This window comes from Apiospora phragmitis, assembly GCF_038363925.1.
Source record: "Apiospora phragmitis strain CBS 135458 chromosome Unknown utg000006l:1.0-5683423.0:1.0-5690449.0, whole genome shotgun sequence".
NCBI lineage: Eukaryota > Fungi > Ascomycota > Sordariomycetes > Amphisphaeriales > Apiosporaceae > Apiospora > Apiospora phragmitis.
Genome location: NW_027117404.1, coordinates 3,021,998 through 3,044,708, shown reverse-complemented (window position 1 = coordinate 3,044,708; position 22,711 = coordinate 3,021,998). Strand labels below are relative to the sequence as shown.

General features: G+C 53.6%; 9 protein-coding genes across 9 annotated transcripts; 2 read left to right on the top strand and 7 right to left on the bottom strand.

Annotated features, from left to right (window-relative positions):
• Positions 1 to 605: 605 nt before the first annotated feature.
• PG994_006208 (uncharacterized protein) lies at positions 606 to 3,338 on the bottom strand (the record flags this gene model as incomplete). The annotated part of the gene is made up of 2 exons (XM_066857617.1): positions 606 to 2,507; positions 2,583 to 3,338. 2 exons carry the CDS (start codon positions 3,336 to 3,338, stop codon positions 606 to 608), a joined length of 2,658 nt encoding a protein of 885 aa, XP_066716886.1.
• A 2,391-nt stretch (positions 3,339 to 5,729) lies between these two features.
• PG994_006207 (Decarboxylase orsB) lies at positions 5,730 to 6,716 on the bottom strand (the record flags this gene model as incomplete). The annotated part of the gene is made up of 1 exon (XM_066857616.1): positions 5,730 to 6,716. One exon carries the CDS (start codon positions 6,714 to 6,716, stop codon positions 5,730 to 5,732), a length of 987 nt encoding a protein of 328 aa, XP_066716885.1.
• Positions 6,717 to 7,868: 1,152 nt separating this feature from the next.
• Positions 7,869 to 8,905, bottom strand: PG994_006206 (Aldo/keto reductase; the record flags this gene model as incomplete). Its single annotated transcript, XM_066857615.1, has 4 exons — positions 7,869 to 8,078; positions 8,167 to 8,463; positions 8,562 to 8,798; positions 8,855 to 8,905. The coding sequence occupies 4 exons, from the start codon at positions 8,903 to 8,905 to the stop codon at positions 7,869 to 7,871; spliced, it is 795 nt and encodes a 264-aa protein (XP_066716884.1).
• Positions 8,906 to 9,894: 989 nt separating this feature from the next.
• On the top strand, positions 9,895 to 11,164 carry PG994_006205 (tRNA-dihydrouridine(20a/20b) synthase -like; the record flags this gene model as incomplete). The annotated part of the gene is made up of 3 exons (XM_066857614.1): positions 9,895 to 9,912; positions 10,059 to 10,848; positions 10,905 to 11,164. The coding sequence occupies 3 exons, from the start codon at positions 9,895 to 9,897 to the stop codon at positions 11,162 to 11,164; spliced, it is 1,068 nt and encodes a 355-aa protein (XP_066716883.1).
• Positions 11,165 to 11,900: 736 nt separating this feature from the next.
• PG994_006204 (uncharacterized protein) lies at positions 11,901 to 13,483 on the bottom strand (the record flags this gene model as incomplete). The annotated part of the gene is made up of 3 exons (XM_066857613.1): positions 11,901 to 12,770; positions 12,912 to 13,043; positions 13,109 to 13,483. The coding sequence occupies 3 exons, from the start codon at positions 13,481 to 13,483 to the stop codon at positions 11,901 to 11,903; spliced, it is 1,377 nt and encodes a 458-aa protein (XP_066716882.1).
• Positions 13,484 to 14,107: 624 nt separating this feature from the next.
• Positions 14,108 to 15,742, bottom strand: PG994_006203 (uncharacterized protein; the record flags this gene model as incomplete). The annotated part of the gene is made up of 1 exon (XM_066857612.1): positions 14,108 to 15,742. The coding sequence occupies one exon, from the start codon at positions 15,740 to 15,742 to the stop codon at positions 14,108 to 14,110; it is 1,635 nt and encodes a 544-aa protein (XP_066716881.1).
• Positions 15,743 to 16,204: 462 nt separating this feature from the next.
• PG994_006202 (uncharacterized protein) lies at positions 16,205 to 18,067 on the bottom strand (the record flags this gene model as incomplete). Its single annotated transcript, XM_066857611.1, has 5 exons — positions 16,205 to 17,102; positions 17,156 to 17,296; positions 17,348 to 17,515; positions 17,573 to 17,627; positions 17,695 to 18,067. 5 exons carry the CDS (start codon positions 18,065 to 18,067, stop codon positions 16,205 to 16,207), a joined length of 1,635 nt encoding a protein of 544 aa, XP_066716880.1.
• A 2,079-nt stretch (positions 18,068 to 20,146) lies between these two features.
• PG994_006201 (uncharacterized protein) lies at positions 20,147 to 20,893 on the top strand (the record flags this gene model as incomplete). The annotated part of the gene is made up of 1 exon (XM_066857610.1): positions 20,147 to 20,893. The coding sequence occupies one exon, from the start codon at positions 20,147 to 20,149 to the stop codon at positions 20,891 to 20,893; it is 747 nt and encodes a 248-aa protein (XP_066716879.1).
• Positions 20,894 to 21,364: 471 nt separating this feature from the next.
• PG994_006200 (uncharacterized protein) lies at positions 21,365 to 22,193 on the bottom strand (the record flags this gene model as incomplete). Its single annotated transcript, XM_066857609.1, has 3 exons — positions 21,365 to 21,574; positions 21,655 to 22,099; positions 22,159 to 22,193. The coding sequence occupies 3 exons, from the start codon at positions 22,191 to 22,193 to the stop codon at positions 21,365 to 21,367; spliced, it is 690 nt and encodes a 229-aa protein (XP_066716878.1).
• Between the last annotated feature and the right edge of the window lie 518 nt (positions 22,194 to 22,711).

Here is a 22,711-nt window from a genome sequence, read left to right as displayed (position 1 = left end):
AAAATGAACGCCTCGCCTCACGTAGTAGAATTAATCATGGAGTGATAGTTAATCGAATCTGGTATTGTCCAATGGGTTGGTTGATATGTAGATAGATAGGTAACTTAACTGGTGGTAGATATATATTTACAGGAAGAGAGCCATTGGGACCGAACACATTTGGAATAGGCGCGGGGCTATTCAGATGAAATAGCGGCAATAGCTCCGTAACCCAGGGTATCGAAGAATATAATAAAGATGGGCAAGCAACAGCATTTCGCGCTGCTTTCTCTGGCCCATGTCCCCTAGTCAAGCCGAGGGTCTCAGACGCCCAAGTACTCCGGGACAACAAAAGACAAGGCCGCCTCCCTTTTGTCAGCAAACGAACAAGCACAAATATTCCGCCGTCCGGCTTCTAACTGGATCCGCATGTCTCATGCTCATAATACATGGCTTTGGAGAACATAGGAAAATCGATAAAAAGATGGTGGAAATCGTGTCCTGAGACATGAGCGCTGGGGGGTGTCAGCGTGGTAGCCAAAGCCAATTCAAAAGGCCCACGCTTTTCTGTTTCTCCCCAGCACATCCGAAGTCGCGTGTAAATAAGTATTGTTAAACATTAGAAACTAAGTGCGTGGTTCCGTTCCTTCGAGTATTTTTCTGGCAAGGTCGATTCGCCGCCGGTAAAGTCTGCTTACGCTGCTGGCTCGACCGTTCTCAGTGATACCGAGGACGCATTTGCCGAGGCTCGCAACAAGTCTTTGCACCAGAATCTGGTCCTCCTTGGGCAGCATTCCAATGGCTTCTTGGTCGCCACCTTGGACACTTTCGCAGATGCTTGCCGTTTCGCTCATCAGGCTGTCGTGTATCTGCTTGAGGTCCTGGTCTGGCGATTCCCTGGGCGATGCTCCGGGCGTCAAGACACCATTAGTGGATCTTGATTGGTTCACCAGTGGGAAGCTGCGAGTGGTACCAGTCGAGCTTATCGAAGCTGCTCCAGGGCGATGCATGTAGACCGCTGCGCTGGTCGAGGGACGCCGAAGGACTGAAGAGCGCTGCTGCACTTGCTCCATGGTGGTGTCGCCAACCATATTGTTGAAGCCGAACGTAAGGCGCTTAGCCGTCTCGGGTGTATGGGAACGCGATCTCTCAGGCACAGCCTCCTCAGGATATTCCTCGGCAGCCGAGGTATCAGCCCTTGTGAGCCTACCCTCAGTCGCGGTGGCAAAGGTATCAGTGCTAGACACGGATGCATTGCTTCCTCGTCTACGTCCGCGCTTGGTGATCACTAAAGGTCCACGAGCGGTTTCGACCGAGTCAACCGACTCCTCGGAGTACTCGGAGCTGTAGCTGTCCCGGTTCCCCTTCTGCAGCATTCGCCTTTGGGTCATGGTTCCCATAGCACTATGGAGAAAGAAGTGCTCATAGTCGAAAGCATCTTCACGGTCTTCATGCGACATCTGATTCTGGACGGAATCGTGGTAAGACGACTCGCCGCTTTCGCTGTCGAGATCGACCACATCCACAAAGCCATCGCCTGCCTCGTCTTCATAGCCGTCCTCTGTCTGCAAATCGTCGTCGTCGCCATCGAATGTGAGCCCTGTTTTGCTCGGTGATTGAATGTGTATCTCGGCCGGGGCAAGCTTTGTCTTCGGCGAATACGGCTCTTCTTCGAGGTCAGTGTAAACAGATTCCTCGTCTGATAATGGGCTGACTGCCTTTGCTTTAGTATCGTCCCCTTGAATGGGGGTCATTTTGCCGTTCATAGAGATCGCATCCTCATTTAATGCGTCCGCTTCCTCAGCAACTCCTTTGGTAGCTGCGTACCATTGTTCGACGCGAGCATGAGTGAATGGACTTGGCGTTCGCAGGCTTGTTAAACTCCGTCGTTTCATGTTATCCTCACGAGCTTGGTCTCGCAGAGCGGAGAGTCGCCCTTTGAGGTCTGTCATATGGTCCTTCAGCTCGCGCATCTGCGCGGTAGAGGCAGATCTTCTCAAGCCCTTCTCGTTGAACGAGCCAAATGTGGGACTTAGGAATGACTCGAGCTTGGAACTCTCAATACTAACACGAACATTGTCGAGATCCTGAGGCATTTCATCCTCGCTTAAGGGTTCCAAGACAATTTTGGTGTCGTGTAATGAAGCCTTGCTTTTGGCGAAAGCCTGGTTGCCATAGAGCGAGGAGGCCTTGGGGCTTTCCATCTCCTCTTCCTCTTCCTCCTCCATGAAAGGGTCCTCTGGTGGCATGTATTCAACACTTCGAGATCCCTTCAGAGGTCGTCTATAACCGCCAGCTGTGCCCATCGCGCTCGATGCTCGAGGGGGAAACATAGGGCTTCGCTTAACCTCGGTCGGAACGTTATTCTCGCTTGATATACGGCTGTGCCCGCGGGGGTTCTTTGTCGCAGCAGAGTCCTTAGTGTTGTGTAATACGGTGGCAGGTCGTTGAAACGATGGCGAAGGCGTAGAGTCTGACCCATACGAAGACATGGACGTTCTGGCACGGCTTAGGTTCCCTTCCATCGTCTATTGGTTTGACGGTTAGCACAAGAGCTCGCGGCGCAAGCGCATACTGCATGTAGAACTACCACCATCACTTACCGTGAGCCTCCTTTTCGCGTTCGCCAAGATTTGCTCAGCCCTTCGACTCAACACTGTCGAGTATCTGTCCTCAGCCGCCGGAGTAAAAACCTCGCTAAACTCCTGAGTGGTAGGGGTATCGTCTCCAGTCATCGAAGCCTCGTCGTACGCGTACGATGCGGCGTTGCTCTCTTCGTCGTCGCCTTGGAAAACGCTATCGTCGACGCTGACCGCATCGTCAAAATCTGCAAACACTCTGGGATTGTCTCCGTTGGTGATAGTGCTCGTTGACTCCATCGAAAAACGCCGGTCGCGGGACACTACCGTCTGCCCAGAATGTTTCTTCCGGAGTGTGTCATACACCACATTCATCGCCTCTGGTTGCTGAAGACTGTAGACGGAACTCGCCCGGCGCGCACCAGGGCCACCGACTGTGCTTTCGTTCTCGGTGACCTCGCCGATATCTGATAGCATGGTGCCATTGCCGTATATGATGGGAGTCGTGGGGGTGATAGGAGCGGCCGGAAAGGCGGGTGCGCCAAGATCGAATTGGTTCATATCGAAACCATTCGCACTTTTCCACATCATGAGAGGAGATTGCGACCTGTCGGGCGAGGAGACGTGTCCGGGGTCCCAGTCGGGCAAGATCATGTCGGGGTTTGTTAAAGTAGGCGAAGCTGGCATCGACGGGTACGGGATCGAGCGAGCAGAGCCCGTTGAACCCGTCTTGCCATGGCCACGGTCTTTAGATACGTCTGTTACTGCCTGCATGGCCATATTGGCAATCATTTGTGTTACTTGACCCACTCAGTGAGTCGCGAGCGGCAGCCTCGGTCAAGTGCAGGACTTAGAAAGTTTGCTTTTCCGTAGGTGTGTCGCAAATAAATGAACAAGAATTGAGTCTTGGGCCCGAATGAGTGACAGTGCGTGCGACAAGGCGCTCGCGGGTTCCCAGCAATTTGGCTAATGGCCCCTCGCCCAAAGTCAGGGGTGGACTAGAAACGCGAATTGTGATTGTATTCGACCGCCTCGTCTGTTGGTGCTGCCGTCAGCTCATAACGTTTCTTTTGTCGCTGCTGCAGAGTTGGCAAATGCGGGAGGATCGGGAGGGAAGCTCAGCAGGCGGTGCGGGTAGCTATCAGACGAGAGAACGGGATACGGAGACTCGGGTCGCAATTTCACGGATGTATCGAGAGAGCTCGATATTGGTTTCGACCAGGCTAATATGGGCTGGACAGTCGCAGCAAGCCTAGGACTTTGAAAGCTCGAGGTCTGAAGCTATGCGAATCGCATCGGCATGTTGGAGGCCCTGGTCGTAAAATGAAGGGAATGAGTGCAAACGAACAACGAAGACGGACTTCCTTCTGCCAATTCTGCGAGATCCCGATTCCTGATAGGGGATGATCTTCCCACACCCTCCAGCTTTCCTGTCGGAGAGGGCCTGGCAGTGTATCTGGAGATTTGCAGGTCCAAGGAGCCCCGTGATTGGGTGTGCAAGCAGTAAGTCGTTGGGCAAATGGAGCACGCGCAGACGGGCTATCCCAGTCGGTTTTAGTCTGTCTGATTGGAAGCTACAGGGAAGAGAACAAAGGATATTGCGATGGATGACCCCTCCACGCACGTTCTCAGCTCCTGGTCTCGACCCGCTCGCTCAGCTCAATCCCTGGCCAGCCCTGGCCTTTTGGGTGCCTTTTGGTGCCTGGATCGTAATTGCACTTACGAGTTATTTAACCATTCGGGAGGATGCTAGTCTTGATCCGGCCAAGTCGTCTTAAAACGTTTTTGTCGTAGGGTTGCGATTTCTCACAGCAAACCAGCCCCCAGTCGGTTCTCGAATCTCACCAGTCCGGCAATTCTTTGTTTATTTGTCAAATCTTGTAGCACAGCTGGACTCGGCACCCGCCCTAGAAGGCGTTTTCTTTAGTAGGTGACGGGACGTTCCTTTTCACTTGTGGGAGATGCATCGCTTTCAGCCATGCACTGGGGTCGGTTGAGTTTATTAGACGAGATGAAGTGAGATCGTTTTTATGAGCTCACTATGCGGTACAATGAGCTTGTAATGCAAAGATGCCCGTGTTCGGTAGGTACCTACATATACCTAATGCATGATTGTGTTTACAAGTAGGTAAGAGTAGGAAAAGGATCCGGAAGGAGTGCTGTTTCTAATTGCTAGGCTATGAACGTGTAACTGCATGTCAGAACGAATGCAAAACATGCATTATCGGGCTGAATGTTTTCCAGGAACCCTGCTGCGGAACCGAGAGGCGTAGATCCCTGGGCGCTGCCCGCCAACTCCGATTTCTGCTCTGGGGGCACTGAGGGTGCGGAAGTGAGGACCTTGCTGCCTATCTGCCCAGAGCGAGGTGTCCGAGCACCCGTTTGTCATTGATTAATGCCAATGATGTTGTGAAATAAACCCGGCACATGCAGGTAGCTGGTAGCCACCACACACACACACCACCCCGACACATATTGCATTATCGCTTTCGCATACTTCCAATGGTAGCAAGCACTGCGTGCCGGTAATGCTCGTGGGTTCTCTTCTCGTGTCTTGCAGAAGGTTAGCATTGGTGACGGTACGGACACGGGGCTTTATTACTATACTACTGTACTACCAAACGTTCTATCCAATAGTGCTACCTCTGTCTACATGTAGTCATTGGGCCGCTTGGCTATAACCCACACAAACGGGTCACGGCAAATCAAACTGGCCGGCCGCACTTGATATTGAGTTAGACCAGCGGAACACTAAAAGGGATGGATCCATCGCCTAGCCAAAAGCTGCGATGAGGGAGATGTTTCCAAATGGGGACCTTGCCGAACATGCTCAGTTCTAGCATCTCTACAGGAACGCCCCCAGTGCAAGAAAAGGAGAATTTGCAGGGAGGGTGGACTCGCGAAAACGGGGGTGCCTCCGGATCTGTTTCAACCTCATGTATCACGGCCATGCTGTATTTGCAAGGCTCCAGGTGCCAAGAGCAATTGCCGTAAATATGTAAGGCCTTGACTAAATAAAAAGCGGATGCAAACAGGGGACGCCTTGGAAATGAATTGGAATTTTCAGTCATCCACAGCCGTACCACTTTTTAATATAATTCGAAGTTTGCAGAAGAGGCAGAGGTGGTAGTCAATGAGTCGCGTGCCTTGGAGATCGATCTACGTACAACCTCACTCCCGGGACTTGTGGGTGGTGACCTTTAACCTGAGGAGATCCTCCGAGTTCTTGTACGCGATGCGCTCCAGCTGCTCGGGCGTCAGCCACCCACTCTGCTCCAGGTCCTGCATGAACCGGAGCCCGTCCTCGTTCTTGCCGAACGGGTAGTCGACCGAGTAGAGGATCCTCTCGATCTTGGTGTTCCGCAGGATGGTGGCCATCGGATCGATGCTCCAGACCCCGCTGGTGGTGATCCAGAGGTTGGTGTCGTAGACCTCCCGGAACGGGCGCTCGCGCGGCCCCCAACGCGGCGACAGGTTCACGATGCGCTGCAGCATGAACGGCAGCATCTCGCCCATGTGGCCCGCGATGAGCTTGAGGCGCGGGAACCGGTCGAACGTGCCGGCGGCGAAGAGGCGCAGGACGTGCAGCGCGACGTCCGAGTGCCAGCCCCAGCCCGACGCGCCGATGCTCAGCGTCGCGGCCTCGGCGAAGTTGCCCGTGTAGAGCAGGTCCGTCTGCTCCGGGGTGGCCCAGGTGGGGTGCAAGTAGATGGGCACGTCCAGGTCCTGCGCGGCCCGCCAGAGGCTGTCGTACGCGGGCCCGTCGTAGTAGCCGTTGCCCGCGCGGTTGTCGACGAGGGCCCCGACGAAGTCCGGCAGCTCCCGCACGCACCGGGTCAGCTCCTTCGCGGCCGCGTCGGGGTCCGCCATGGGCAGCACCGCGAAGCCGGCGAAGCGGTCCGGGTGCGCTCGCACGGCGGCGGCGAGCTGGTCGTTCGCGGCTTGGCATTGGGACACGCACATGGCGCCCGGCCCGTGGGAGACAACCTGGATGGCGATGTTGGTTTCATCCATGGACTTGAGCCGGATGGGGCCGATGTCTGCAAGCTTCTCGGACACCCCGGGAATGTTGCCCAGCTGCTCCGAATACAGCTTCTTCACATCGTCGGCTTTCTCAGAGAGGAAGTGCTCTTCCAGTGTGATCAACGGGGGTACCATTTTCACCGCGGTGCTTGGACTTTGACAGCTGGGGGAAGTTATAACTGAAAGTTGAGGAGGCAATGAATTGACTACCAACTAGATCGTCGCCAAGTTTTGGTGGTCGTAGCTACATGAGCTGCACATCGGACTTTCGCCAGAAGACCGAGAGAGTTTACGCCCTGCATTAGACAAGCTGATCCAGTAAAATAGCGGCGCATCTGAATCGAGATGTCAAGCAGCAATGGGAAGGGTCAACAATTGGCTTGCGCGTACAGAGGTACCCTCCAAAAGAGAATCCCCAGCCTTGTACAAAACGAAGCAATGGTCATTTGTCAGTATATCTCTACATTGACTAAAACCCACGGGGTCAATTTCCAACCAGGCCTGTAGCTGGAGCAGTTCCCAAGATGATGCCATCTGACAATACATGTAGGTTATATACATCGATAGTGTGGGATATCGGATGACGTGCAGCACAATCACACACAGCTTATACCACGAGGCAAGTTGCATATGTATCGCTATTGAGCCTGGCATATACGCGTTGTGGGCATTGGTCGCATGCGATATGTGTGTGTGGTTTATCCTATACGATATTATTCTACGAGCCTTGTCTGCTCATATAAATTCTACTTATGTGGAATCAATTGGCCATGACATTGTCGTAGCTTTACCTATGCGATTTTGCTGTCTTCCAAGCTGTGGTAGGTGACAGTCAACAGTGGAGCTTCAGCGGCTGTTCACAGTGGGGTCGGCCGCCTTGGGATAAAATCTGAACATCTCATTTCGCAAACCGTTGATTTGCACTTTCTTCTCTAAACTCCCACAACAGCGAAGATGACAATGCCTACGAAAATATCTGGTAGATATCAGCTCGGTGGTCAATCCAATCGTTGATCGCTTCGTATTAGCTGTACTGCTAATTTCATGTAAGTTTAGGCTGCTGTGTTTCTTTCATATCTCCCATTTCTATGATGACTACCAACAAGAATTCTGCAATTCTGAAAAGATCCTCTATGGATAGTCCTCGGATGTTTCCTTGGATCTAAAACGTGGATAATTCTCTTGACCTGACCAGAACATCACTATTTCCGCTTTATTTGAACCCATTTGTTTTATTTGACGCTGACGAATCAATATAGGCTATGCACAGGATGTCGAATTCCTACACTAGCCCTCCATCGGGATAGAGGGAGGGTATCGCGCGCCGGCAGGCGTGAACTTGCTCAGGGTCCCATCTAACTCCTTCATGTCTTGCCCAGACAGCTCTACGTCTTTAGCGTTCTCGTTCACTCGGTCCGCCGTAGTGGCCCCAGGAATGGGAACGATCACGGGCATGCCAGGTCGCTTGGACACGGCCCTTGTCCAGTTGATTGCCAGCTGCGCAGGCGTGCAGCCCCTTTTCTTGGCCATCTCCTCAACTTGATGAACAAGCTGAATGTTGATTGGGAAAGTGTCGGGCTGGAACCGAGGAAGTGGCGTAGCATGCTATCCTGAGGATGTCGTCCAGCGACTTGATCTGGCCCGTCAACATGCCGCGGCCAATTGGTGAGTAGGCGACGAGAGGTATGTTGTGCTCCTTGCAAGCAGCCGCGACGCCGTTGTCGAGCACATCGGTTGCGAATAGTGAAAGCTCAACCTCGCAAGCCACAATCTTTGTGATCTTGGCCGCCTCGTGAACAGTGGATGCCTTGACTTCGGACAGTGAGATTCCACCAATCTTGCCCGTCTGGACGTATTCCTTGTCGATGACGCCAAATGTCACCTCGAGGGTGTGTTGGGGTCTCGGCGAGCATATTCGAACATGTCAATCTTCTTGCGCCCGTTCAGGAGCTTGATGCAGTTGTCCAGGGTCCTCCGGACGCCTTCGGGGGACCCGTCTATGCCTGATGGACCCATGCCGCCCTTGATGCTAAGTATGACCTTCTCGGCATCCTCGGGATACTTGGCGAAGTAGCGGTCCAGAAGGGTAAGACTGTTGTGCTCGGGGGTTCCGTAGAACTCGCCCCCATTCCAGAAGTTCATGCCATTCTTCAGCGCTGTGCGCATAGTTTCGAAAGCTTGCTCCTCGGAGCATGGGTTGGCGCGCCACGTGAGACCCTTGAATCGTTAGACACGAGAGCACGAAGAGGATGGAGATTCGATTCGTAACGTACCATGAGACCAAAGCCAATAGGGCCAATGTCCTTTCCCATCAGTTGAGGCATTTTGATAGATTAAGAAATATGCAAGTCAGTGCAAATATGTCGATGATTGAATACGTGCAAACGTCTAGTCAAGGAAGTGATTCTGTGAGGTTGTTTGGTTTGAGCAGGAGTTTTCTATTTTCTGCGGGGTTATGAGGCGTCTTTATACACTTTGCATCGGTATGCAGTAGGAAATTACCAAGAAACTACAAATAGGCAATTCGAAAAAATTCTAATTATTCAGTATTGAAAAGCCCACAACCGTTCTCCGTGTATGGCCCCTCCGGCACGTAGCTGTGCAAACTCCATGACGACAAGTCCATGACGATAAGCCGGAGCTATTAAGTCCCCCGATGGGTTTAAGTCGGCATTAACTTATGCTAGACTTGTTGCGTATTGCCGTTTCCATTGTATGCCGGGTGAGGCTTAACCGGACTTAGCGACTGGGTTTATTAAATCCATGGCACCGCAGCCCGAGTCGATTTAAAATCTTCAAGCCCATGAGATTGGGTCTCTACTTTCCCATACTTAAACATATCGAGCGAATAATATGCAGTACGAAGCCTTTACGAGTAGGCCTATGTAGTAGACTGAGATGATGCGGAATATGCGGGCTGGGAGAAGGGAGAAGAGCCCCACCATGCTCTACCTGTACCCCTCCCCTCCATCCATTGCAATCGAGGGGCCATGGAGATAAGCTCTTCGCTAATGTTTCTTTCCTTCTACTTTGGGTACCTGTGGGTTAACATTACTCTCTCTTGCCGTAAGAATGGATTTTGGACATGATGAAAATGAACATCTATTCCCGACTCTGCAGTAGGTTCCATCTCACTCCTCATGCAATTTGAGAGAAGCAAGTTCTTCTCCGGCGTGCTGCTGCGCTCGCTCTCACAACCTGGCAAATCTTGTCGGACTGTTACTTACTTACTTGTGCGTCCCTATCTTACAGTGCGCTCAAGCTATTCGATGCGGCAAAGTCTCAAGGCAGATATTTGTACGCATGCGCGCCTATGGTGCGCTATAGCAAGGTAGGCGAACTTTCCCTCGATACGTCTCTCTATCTCCTTGTTCTGTTGGGCTTGCGCGCATCAAGCACCATAATCGTCAAGTGCATTATTACTCCTTTACTTCTCGAATATGAATGTTGAACACACATGCGCGCAAAATCGTATAGCTCGCCTTCCGCCAAACCGTGCACCACTATGGCACCGACCTGTGCTGGACGCCCATGATCCTGGCGAAAGAGTTCAACCGGTCGTCCGTGGCCCGGGAGAGCGACCTGAGCATCTCGACGAGGGAAGAAGAAGAATCCGCCCGGGTGCCCACGGTCGCGCAGTTCGGCGCGAGCGCGGCCCTAGAGCTGGCGCGGGCCTCGAGCCTCGCGGCGCCCTACGTGAGCGGCGTGGACCTCAACTGCGGCTGCCCGCAGTCGTGGGCGTGCGCCGAGTCGCTAGGCGCCGCGCTGATGGAGCGCCGCGAGCTCGTGCGCGACATGGTGGTCGAGACGCGGTCTCGCCTGGCCCGCGACGGCTGGGACGTGGGGCTGGCGGACGCCGACGTCGAGTCGGCGCGGGGCCGCAGCGTCACCGTCAAGATCCGCGTGCACAAGGACCTGCGCCGGACTATGGACTTCATCGACACGGTCCTCGGCGATGATGGGGCGTGCGGATGGAGGCGCAACATCGACTGGCTCACTATCCACCCGCGGACGCGCAAGACCCCGTCGAGCACGCCGATCGATCTGGAAGCGTTGGAGATCCTTACCGAGAAGTACGGCAAGCGGGTTCCCATATTAGTGTCGGGAGATGTATTCACATTGCGCGCCTTGCCCTACACAAGTCACCTGCTCGACGAAGACAACCACACGCCGACTTTCACCACTTCTACTGACTCAACTCCTGCCGCCACCGCGCCGTCATCATCAACCCCCCAGCATCCAAAGCTCCACCTCCCGAACCTCGCCGGTCTCATGTCCGCCCGCGCCCTCCTGGCCAATCCGGCTCTGTTCGCGGGCCACGAGACGTGCCCCTGGAGGCCGTCGACGTGTTCCTTGCGAACCTGGCGCGGGCCCCTCTGGTCCTCAAGTCGGGCGTGCACCATCTGACCGAAATGCTGGGCCCGGGCTACGGGCCGGACAAGCGGGCGCTCATCGGCAAGCGGGACCGCATGCGGCTCACCAAGTGCGGGAACTGGATCGATGTGCTCGACTGTCTGGAGGAATTGAGGGCCAAGGCGGCGGTGGCCACGGCCGCAGAGAAGCTAGTAAACAATACTCGGTGACGAGATGGGGCCACTTGAGAAGAAGAAGCAAAGCACTCTTTTTCAAGCTGAAGTAGAGACATAATGATACCGACATCATGACTAAATGTGGTTACAACTCCTATGGGCATGTCAATGATGGAATAAATACATATCAAGACAATAGCATGCAGAGTAACCCATTATGAAACCTGTGTCAGTCTAAAGATCACTTTCAGCGACATATCCTCTGACCACACTGATGGCGACTGGTTTGATACGTAAACTTGGGCATCGCTGTATTAGATCATTATACGCGAGTGACTATGTGCTACATGGGGGTTCTCCTTTCCGGGTATGCCATGTAACTCCTCGAAGCAAAACAAGCCCAGAATTATGCCATGCCTAGCCAAACTCCAAGGTCAAAAATCCCAATGCAAGCCTCGTAGGGGAAAACAATGCCGAAGTTCCATGCCCCCTTTAAACGCCAGCTAAATAGTCATCTGCATGGTTGAACAGAAGGGGAATGGCGAAGAGTTACTTGCCGATCGCTGGATGATGGTGTACAGTCGAAGAAAGGCACTATGAAAACAACCAGGAGGGAATAATAGCCTAGTGAATACCTGTTCACTCATCCAGAACCTCACCCTCATCCTCCTCGCTGTCCCTGCGCAGCCGCTTCTGGTCCCTATTTTCATCGGATACCTGCTCATGTTCTTTCCTCTTACCAGGGCTGGGAAAGCCCCCGGCGTTCCTACTGTCGCCCCGGGCAGTATGCTCATGGGTTCGCAGGATCATTCGCAGCCTCCTTAAGAGCTGTGTCAGAATCACCTGGGCCAGTCTGTGGGGGACCCTGAGATTCACGGGTCGCGAAAGATCCTTTATTGGAGCTCACGTCGATATCCATCTCGTCATTAGCCAGGTTGGAGGTGGTATCGTTAGCTCTCCCCTTGGCAGCGCTGTCGTTTGCAGCAGACTCATCGTTACTGTGACCATTTACTCGCTCCTTAGATCGTGGCTCTGGACTCTGGGTCTGATTCTCTGTTCTGGGTGACACGTTCGTGCTGGAGCCCTCGCCTGTATTTCTAGTCGAGTCGAAGTTGAATCCAGGAGAGCCTTGGTATGACGGGTTTTCCGCTTTCCTCAGGGGGTTCTCTTTGTAAAAGTCCACCATGATGGCACATGCTTGTTGCATACGCTCCTCACACCCCTCCAGCGCTATCCACCATGGCTTGCCGCCAACGTCTGGGATCGTCTGCTTGGTGATGGTGCTGGCAAAGAAAATACTGGACAGCGCCACGTCGCGTGATTCCACGAGCAACGGCATGACTGACAGGCATGAATCATTGCAAAAGGTCCATGCGGATTTCCTCAGGTCCTTGTTGTGGATGCAATTGAGCTCCTCCAGCAGCTTGTAAAGGATTTGATATGGGTGGGTGATGCTGAGGTCGAAGGTCAGGTACTCGAGCATGACTTCTTCGTAACTAAGGATGGAGTCGCGCCAGCGCCAGTATTCCTTGGACTGCTCATCTATGATGAGATTGGCATTCTTCTGGGCCACCTTGGCCACCGCAATGATGATATTCTTCGTCTTCGCACCGTTCTCTTCGGTCTTGTTTGCTAGAAATAGTGCCGTGGCGGCAATGTTCTGTGCAGCAGGAATGGTCTGTCAGCTTGTCTGATGTATGTAGGGGTAGTGGGAACACCGGCCAGCAGCACCTTCGCACAATGGGACCCAACCCCATTGGCGGGACACGAAAGGAGTCGCGATGAAAGAAGTCCGACTTACGTAGTGATGGATCCCGCGCTTCTCGTCCATGCTACAGCGCATGTAGAACCGATGGAAGAAGACGCCGGCGACGTAGAGCGTGAGCTGGGGCAGGTTAAGCATGATGCCGACATTGTATATGAAATTGACGCCCTGGCACGTCGCAAGCGCTCTTCGGCCGGAGGCATGCCCTCAGCGATGCTGGGGCTGCTGTCCACCTCTTCCTGGGTGAAGAGCCATTGATTGGCGGCCATCCTCCTGCGCGCTGCGGGCTCCGTCGCCTCGCGTTCGGGCGATCGCGCACTACGTGGGCGTGGTGTCAGAGACGGATGGCTGTTGTTGTTGTGCGCCGGCGGAGGATAATGGACGTGAGGCGGTGGTGTGGGCACGGAGGGAGGGACGTCGCGTCTCTTGATGGGCGATTTGGAGGATCGGGTGGTTGATCGTGCACCGTTGGTGGTGGTGGCAGTGGTAGTGGATGGAAGCTGTTGTTGTTGTTGTTGTTGATGCTGCGGGTTAGGCGGAGGCTGAGGTCTCGTCGGGGGTTGGTAACCTTCACGAGCCGGTGGTCGATATCGGTCGATACTTGCCATGACGAAGCAGTAAAACTAACAGGACTGGCTTCAACTTTCCAGGCGCTCCATTTAAGTTCGGAAGGTTCGTGGTCGGTGCCGTAGTCAATAAGTCAAGGCGTCTTCTGGGGCGAAATGGGGCGATTGCCGATTTTTGGGAAGCCCGCTGGCCTATGACAAACACCCTGTTGTTCCAAGCTATCCCGGCTGTTGTTCCGAGCAAGTGCCAGGCGACGGTCGTGCGGTCGAGTTGGCCGGTTAATTCCTGTGCTTGATTCCACCCGGTGATAAGTACCAACGCAAAAGCACTCATTGATGAGGGCATAAAAGGAAGCGCTCTGGAGATTAGAAGCGTCTTTGCAACCAGCAAGAATCATGCATGAGTTTGATAAGAGAGACAGGCACCATGTGTTTCTTTGAAATTGGATCAGATCCGGTCAAATAATCAATGGCACGCCAGGCCCACACCCACCCAACTGTCAATCTTCACTCCAGAGGGGTCACCCCATCACGTGTAGCCAGCCGGAGGAGATCGAGCACATGGGATTGGCTCAATCAAACATGCGATGGATGTGTTGTCCTTGATGAACGAATTGGGGTATCAATTCTCTTACATTCTATTACATACAATCTACATGGCAAAGATTAAACGCCCTCCCCATCGTTACGGCCCCAGAGTTTGACAGTTCTATCATGACCGCCACTAACTATCCATCTCGCATCTCTGCTCACGTCCACACTCGCTACGGGACCAGTGTGGCCGTCCAAGCTCTGCACCAGCGACCAGTCATCCGCCGAGAAGATATTGACCTTGTTGTCGAACCCGCTCGACACGAAGAAGGTACTGGATTTCTTCGGGAGCCGATTTCCCTTATCGTCAAGTCCCGGCTGCACTGTACCCTCCAAGGGGTCGTCCAACCCCTTGTACCACCGCAGATCAGACACGGCGCTTTTGTGCGCGCCTATGCCGCCCGTCCGCTGCACCTTTCTGACGTCCCAGCACTTGATCCAGCCGTCGGCTGACCCTGTCAGGAGGCGATGGCCGTCTGAGCTCCAATCGAGACCGTGGATGGGCTTGATGTGCCCATCCTGATGACCGTCCAGGATCATGACTGTCCGTCCTGAACGAAGATCCCAAATTCTGCCGATACTGTCCAAGCCTGCGCTGGCCAAGAGCGAACCATCGGTATTGAAGCTGATGGCAAATACACCCCTCGAGTGACCTTCCTGTAGTAGTAGTTCTGTTGTAGTCTCAACATCCCAGAGTCTCCATGTCGTGTCTTCACTGGCACTCGCCAAATAACGGCCTGAGGGATGGAACTCGACGCGGCAGACTCGTTGAACGTGGCCTTCCAGTGTCGAGAGAGGCGTGTCTTTCTCTAAGCTCCATAAGTTGACTTGGCCTTCGGCGCCGCCCGAGGCCAGATTGACCGAGCTCCGGCTGACTCCTCGCTCGGGTATCGTTGCGCCAGGGAACCAACTGATGCCACTGACTTTGTTGGTGTGCCCACGTAGCGTACCCTTCTCCTCCAACGATGGTATCTCGATCAGTTTGATGCTGCCGCCCCAGTTGCCTGCCGCCACCATTTCGCTGTTAGGCGATATCCTCGTCATGCTGACATGCCTGTCGCCTGCCGTCTGACTGCCTTGTAGCTCGAATCCCTGTAGCCTCTCCCGGATCTGTTTGCGGAACTTGACATGGGTCCGTAGAACAATGCTGCTTTCTTCCTTCTGGGCCTCCAGCCTCTTCTTGGCGCGCGGCAGCGAATACCTGGCGATATCTTGTCGTGCTTTTAGAAGTCCCTCGCTTCCCTGTGTGTAGAACTCTTCCTCCTGGTCGTCTGCGTCCTCTTCGGCGGCATCCTCCATCTCGACGTCGGGAGTGCCCCCCTCGGCCCCGGCCGCTGCCGCCTGCTCGGCCTGCACGGTGAGCAGCTCGCGCAGACGGGCTCTCCGGTCGGCGGGGTCTTCGCCAAAGAGGGTCATGGGCTCGCCGAGCTCGCGGAGCTTCGTGCGCACGCGGCCATCGTCTGTGGGCACGGCTATCGTGTTCGCGAATCGTTTGCGCTCGAACTTGGAGAGAATGGCCGAGGCCTTTTCGGGGGCTATGCCGGTGTCTCCGCCGGGGATTTCATAGTCGTGATCGGTTTGTAGATCCTCCAGAGCGATGGTACGATCCTGGAATCGAGGGTTAGCTGCTGGCAGGCGACTGTGGTGTAGCAGGGGAGATCGTACCTCTGTTGCTTCCTCCACATACGCCTGACGCGAAGGGTGCATCATCTTGGCGATGGTGACTTGAGCAGTAGTCTTAACTGACTATGTGCTGGTATTTGTCACCTCGGGTTATACTGCCGCGGGTATTTTGCTGATAGAAGGTGGTAAAATGTACTGAGGAAGGCTGTTGCTCCCAGATTTCAGAACTTGAGGATTTTAGAGGTTGGAGCTAGGGGAGTGAACGCAGAAGTTCGGTGGGGCAGGCCAATGCAGCGAAACGGCCTAGAGGCAACTTTTTACAGAGGGTCTTTAGTGCTTTCACTACTGCAATTCAGGAGACCCAATGAAGCCCTGGAGTCTTGTACAGCTTCAGTTCTTCTCATTCATCTTCACTGTGCATGTGTTGTAAGTGATAATGAGAAGTAATTAGAATTATCACAAATAGCTGAGATGGCTGCTTCATAGACTACTTAACTTAAGTAATGTTTTAGCCTGGTTGCAATATTGATGATACCATCATGCCGTTGTCTATTCGTAGAGCTCAAAACCGACCAAATCGGGAGCAAAAGCATCGCCTACAGCAGCAAACACAACTTCGTTCTCACCCGCCACAAACCCATCAACCTCGACCATCAACCGCCCCGTCTCGTACCAGTCGCCGCCCGAGATCGGGAACGCCCACCTCTTGCCCGCGCCCCCATTGACGCCGATGGTCATGTTGCGCGTGTTGGACCCGAAGTCCCACGCAGTCCCCAGCGCCGTCTCGTAGTTGACGAAGTCCACGCCCAGCAGCTTGGCGCCGCCGCTCGCCGCGCTGACGCCGTCGAAGCGCACAGTTGCGCCGGCAGCAATGTCGCCGACTTTCTGCCCCGTTGGCAGGCACTCGCCCTCGCCGCAGTCCACTACCGTGGCCAGGGCGGTCGTCGCGTTGGTGGCCGCCGAGTAGTAGCCCCCCGACGCGGGGGGTGCGGCTTCGGTGATGTCCGACAGGACCCAGACCTTCATCTCGTGGCCGGCCAGGCCCGCCATCAGGGCAGCACTACCACCCTCAAGGGGACCCAGGTCCTCGGCGGCCCAGACGTCGCGAACGGAGTCTGCCGAGGCCACACCGGCGGCCGCAAGGTCGACCTGGACCGTCTGCGTGTCGTTGCGCCAGTTGGCGATGGCGACCACTTTCCGGTTGTCGGACAGCTCGCCGGCCCAGAGGTCCCACTCCTCCTCGGTGTAGCGGCGCACGAGCTGCGCCTGCTTCCCGAGGGCGTCCTGGTTGATGGCGATGATCTCCGCGTTCGACAAGATGTCGATGGACGCCTGCCCGGCCAAGTCTGGGTCCACGGGGCCCCCGAGCATCAGGGGGGACTTGTTGATGGCCCACATGCTGAAGTGGAAGCGCTCCTCCTCGGCGGACAACGCGTGGAGACCAACTCTGCACATGCATCAGTTTTTGGTCTCTTTTCGGATAGGGGTAAGGTGACTTACATGAGCATATCCATATCCGCAAAAGCGCCGGGCTTGGTGTGCCTATAGTATGGGACTATCTCATTGGTAATACGCCAGATGCTCCGCCAGCCGTTATAGATGTCGTTACTCATCCGGTAGGTATTGCCAATGGCACCGGCCCTGGCAATACGTGTCAGCAATCTTCAAAGGTGGAGATCGTGCATTGCTCACCATTCACCAACGTCGTAACCAACACCCCATTGGCACACGAAGTAGGCCATATTTCTTTCGAGAGACTCGAGGACGCTTGCCATCTTCTGAAAGCGAGTTGGCGCTATCGCCTCCTCCGAGTGGTAGTCCACCATCGTCGAGCCGTTGATCGGATAACAGTTGTCGTACCTTGCACCAAGTTTAGCTTCTCCGCAGGTATTAAACCCATTCACCCGCAAAGCTTACTTGAGCGAATCGCCGCCCCATTCCTCGAATGCTTGGGCGTCCTGTTCCTCATAACCTGTCTCAACCATGTCAGTAAGGGGCACGCTCGAGAAAGTTATCACCTCAGGATTATGTTATCTTACCCAGACTGGCGGGCAGAACGTCGCTTCCGCATTGCTTGTAACCGGCTCCGCTATATAGTCCAAAGTCAAGCCCTAGCCCGTGAATAAATTCACCCAGGGCCTTGCCGCCGCTGGGAAACAGCGTCGTGTTCCACTGCAAACGGCCCTGCCCGTCGCGGTCCTCGGCGTTCCAGCCACAGTCAGTTGTTACGATCTTGTAGCCCAGTGCGGCGAGGCCGGTATCGATCAAGCCCTGAGCGTTATGATGGATGATCTCCTCCGTGGGCTCGCATGCATAATAGTTATACGAGTTCCAGCCCATGGGCGGTGTAGGATAGCGGAAGCTCTTGGCCAGGGCCAGGGAACCCATAAACAGGGCAACGGAGACAAACATGGCGGCGAGTTGAACCCAGTAGTATTTACCTCCTACTGGTATGAGTTAGAAAATGAACGGCGGAGGTGTGCTCCCCTTTTTATATCCCACTTACTCCTCCCCCTTGGGGAGATGAACCGAGTTCTAGGCGTAGACGACGTTCCAGTTGAGGCCAAGGAACCCACCTCAGCAACAAGGAAAATTTATCCATCCTCTCATCAGCTATCTACAACACGTTCAGCAGCAGCTTTGCGGGGGAGGCGCGCAGGGATTCCCCACAAGAGGCGATCGACAAGGGTCAAAGTCGGGTGGGCTCTCCCCAGCGTTGGGGTAACTACAAGCGGGCCTGTAGAAACCCGACCCGCCCAGGGTTGCATTCAGGGCGTTCGGGGCCTGGCTCGTCGTCATGTGAGGTTGACGAGTGCCCAGAGCGGATGCCATGTCAATAAGGTTAATAGATTCTGGGAAAGAAGGCCAAGTTTTCATGAATAAACATAGCATGCCGCCATTCTGGTGAATCGATTTTTGTACGAGGCCTTCGATCACCTTACCCTACAAGATAAGGCCTTGATTACCCCTATCTTGTAGCTACAACCACTACCCCTGAAAAATATATCCGTGTATAGCGTATGACCAGCGATGGCAGTGCCGGTAGTATCACATGTGGTTTGATATTTATTGCTTCTGGGGCAGCAATCGTGGTTTACAGGGTGTGGGGGCAGAATTTGGTCATATGGGAGCCAGCCAGGCAACGACAAAAAGCTGACTGATTGCCTGAGTAACCAATACAAAGGAAGTGGATTAAAAAGAGCTGCAAAACCCAGATTTGAACCATTGCAGATTGGACTTGTTGCAATTGACGGACCGTTGTTCATACCACTGCGCCAAATGACCAAAAAGAAAAGGGAAGGGGGGAGGGGTGCCACACCACCATGAAGCTATCACCATGTCCTCCGCCCATCGCCGCGCACCATCACAATGCCTTCACCGTTCAAACTACGTCTACACAGTATTAAACATATAAAAAAAATAGAGGCCAAGACAGGGCCAGGGGGTGTGAACAGTTTGCAAGATCACGATTAGTACCGACGGACAGGCTTTCGGAATTATACCCGAAGGACACCGTCGACCATGGCACGTAGAACCCGCCACTTAAGGCTGGACCCCCCGGACGAGCCAGCTTTGAGAAATCTTCTGTTATTAGGATATAAGTAGCTCTGCTGGTTGGGTTGCTGGGCTGGTTCCTGTCTGAAAGCTGAGGCAACAATTGAACAAAAGGACCCGCCAGGTCAAAGGGCTGTTGCTCCCCAGCAACACGTTCACCTGGTCAGCTAAACGCGTCAGGGCATTATGACCACCTGAACTGGCTTTAGCTCTAGTATTACATGATTGACGCGAATATCCCTAGTCACCCTACTCGAAGGCAGCGTAAACGTCACTCATCAAATTTGTAGGATGTGCCCCTTGCTGTCGACTGCGTAGGCAAGTACTTATACACCACGGAGCAACCACACACACAGCTTACAATACCGCCGGATTTCAACAAGATAACGAACGCAACATACCTGCATACGGCTACACCCTTCAGACTACTAATAATTGGTACAATGTCAATGCCCAGTCGAAGCAAACGTCGACACCAATGCTGGGGTCTTTGACATGGGACCTTTGCAACGTCATTGAGCCTAAGGCAGGCATATACGTCGAGCGAGTTGCCAAATAAACGTGGGCATATCACCTCTAGGAAAACTTCCTGGCTCGCAATTCTCGATCGTCCATAGCCCCCTTTTGACAAATGCTGTCAAAGGGATCTGCCTCTTGCACACTGCTATTGTTTCCGATCAATGGCAATTGTAGAACGCCACAACCCTTCACGCAAAGCAAGTCGTAAAAGAACAATGCATTACACGTTTTATTGACCTGAAAAGGTCAGACGAGTTGAACAAGGCCTTTGTAGACCTGTTCGTCACAATTGCTCAGGTCTAGTATATAAGCCGCGTCGCGACCGCCGACTCAACTCTATCTTCCCCAGACACATACACAAACAATGCACACCACACCTATTCTTTTCAAACAATCACTTTTGCCTCCTGCTTCAAGATGTCTAGCTTAGTGTGGGTTCGTCAGATCGAGCTAGCAATCGCCAGATTAAACACCCTCCGGGCTGCGGACTTTGATCCTCGCCAGGTTTCTGAGTTCGCGGCGCAGACTATCGCGGAAATTAAAGCGATGAACTCTGGTCTCCACGTTCTTATACTCAAAGGCCTACGCAGAGGCCGAATTAACCCTGATGTTCTGTCATGCAGCCATATTTCTAACAATCTCTGGTTCTCCCTGAATAACTTCTACGAAGGATTTATGGATATCGATCCAGACGACTGCGAGGTTGAGGCTTTTGCCGTTACCATTGATGGGCAGCTTGCCGAGTTGCATGGCCGTCTTATGGAGATGAAGAACAAGGCCGAGGAAGATGGAACCGAAGACTCGTTCGATAGGTTTGACTCCGAGCGGGTAAGAGCCGACATCCCAAGATTTCGTGAGGCAGTCCGCCCGTCCGAGGCGGTTAACCCCTTCGAGGATCCTGACTTTGTCATAAATGATTCTTCCGAAGATGTCGATCCTTCTGACCCTTCTAACGCGTTCGAAGACCCTCTGACACGTTCGAAGACCCCTCTGACCCGTTCGAAGAGCTTGACTCTTCCGAAGAGGTTTATTCTTCTGACTCATCCACAGAGGACATGGAGACAGAGTCGTTTCGGTGTAATGATTGTTTGTTACGAGAGATTGAGAATAAGGCTCAACATTCTCATTCTCGAGGACACTCCCGAGGACCTTCTTGAGCAATAGCTTGACCAAGGCTAAAGAAAAGCACCGCGTCGCTGCTCAAGGGCGACTAGTACGAGCCCCTTGCTAGGTCTGGGTGTGTGGATGAGGATATGATATGCCATCAAGTGGCGGCATAGGATCAATCAGTTCACTAGGGTGAAAGAAAAGGTAAATACGCAGGTAAGAATTGTAGAAACCCATTCATTTGACACATCCGATCCCCTTAGTATTGAACGCCATCCCCTACCCTAAACCTAAGATGGCATGTTTTCGTGTACTACTCGAATTGGTAAATGATCCTTCATTGGGACTATGTAGGCCCGGCGATGATATCAGAGTGGCACACACTGCTTATTGGGTATTGTAGAACTTTTTTTCCAGTTGGAGGACTCTCCATTACGATGCAGTTAGACAATCATTTTCATTCGCTCCTCTTATGTTATTATAGCTGCAATATTGCTTATCATTGTTACACAACATGATTCCGTATCATTATTCACTACCCCCCTTTCTGTAAAACTCGGACTGCTGCATCTTAGCTTTCGCTGACGACCAGTCGCTTGACCATTCCCTGTGGAAAGGGCGATAACCGAGTAGCTCCCCTAGCCACCTCCCAATCACAACCCCGGCAGCTCGGGACAAAATCCTCCTGAACGGGAAGTACGGTGGCAGTGTCAGGTAGGAGCCACCAGCATCGAATGTCTGTTGACATGTTCTAGTCTCTGTTCCATACCTAGAGCGTGAAGGCGGGGTGGGGAGGGGAGGGGAAGGGGCAGCCTTACACACATGGCTTGGATGAGATCGATGCTCCTGCGGTTGCGTATTGCCTCGTTCTGGTATCCGTACCAGTTCTCGAAGAACAATAGGTCCATATTGAACGCCTCTTGAGCTTCCTCACCCGACGCCATGAACCGCACTACATTCGACCCCGCGGTAGCAGCCCCGGAGCCCGCCTCGGCGGGGGGCGTGTAGAGACGGTGGATCGTCCAGGGGGCAATGGTGAACTCGCCGTCCTCTGGACGCACGACGTGCTCACGGCCTTCAATCTCGAGCACCAAGGCGCCTTCGAGGACCTGTACGTATTCCTCCTGGTAAGGGTGCAGGTGGCGTGGTGGTTTCGCTGACCGGAACTGCCGGAACGAAGGGTGGTCGAGAATGAATGTCGCCTCGAAAGGGAAGTCCCTCCCAGGGCGAGGTTTACCGCGGATAGTAAGTGCGCCGTCAAACCTATCGGATGCGCAAAGTTTAATGAAGTAAGAGCCATCTGTAGACGCGGGAAGACTTACACGGTGATCAACTGACTTGAGTTTGCCGTATCCATCCTTAATCTGGGCTGGTTTTCTGCTCGGAGTGTGGACCGTTTTAAAGAGAGGAAAAACATTACTTCTTATATAGCCCAGGGTTCGGTCCGCTTCGCGAATACCGATACCCCCTTCCACCTCCTCCACCAATCCCACACTGTTGCATTGGTGCGACACCAAGTCCATCTAGGAATATCGAAATGTGTTTACCCCTCACTCATTGTTGCGGGCACAACATTCTTTATCCCCCAGGTGACTTGGGTAATCATCTACAATACTTACTCTGATGCCACTCATTGTAGGAACCCCAAGTGACCAGCATGACCTCGTCACGTCCTACGTAGTGCTTCAACCAAGGGTATGCTTAAGGCGCAAGCCTGCCCGGGATAGCCATAGCAGACCCCAGAAGTCGTAAGTGGACCCTGTCATTCAATATATCAGTTCAGCTTCTGGCACCTCTGAGCCTCCTCTTTTCATCATCATGGCTGCCGCAACACCCGAGAAGGAGAACCTCGCTCGAGCCCTAGGCAGGTGCCTG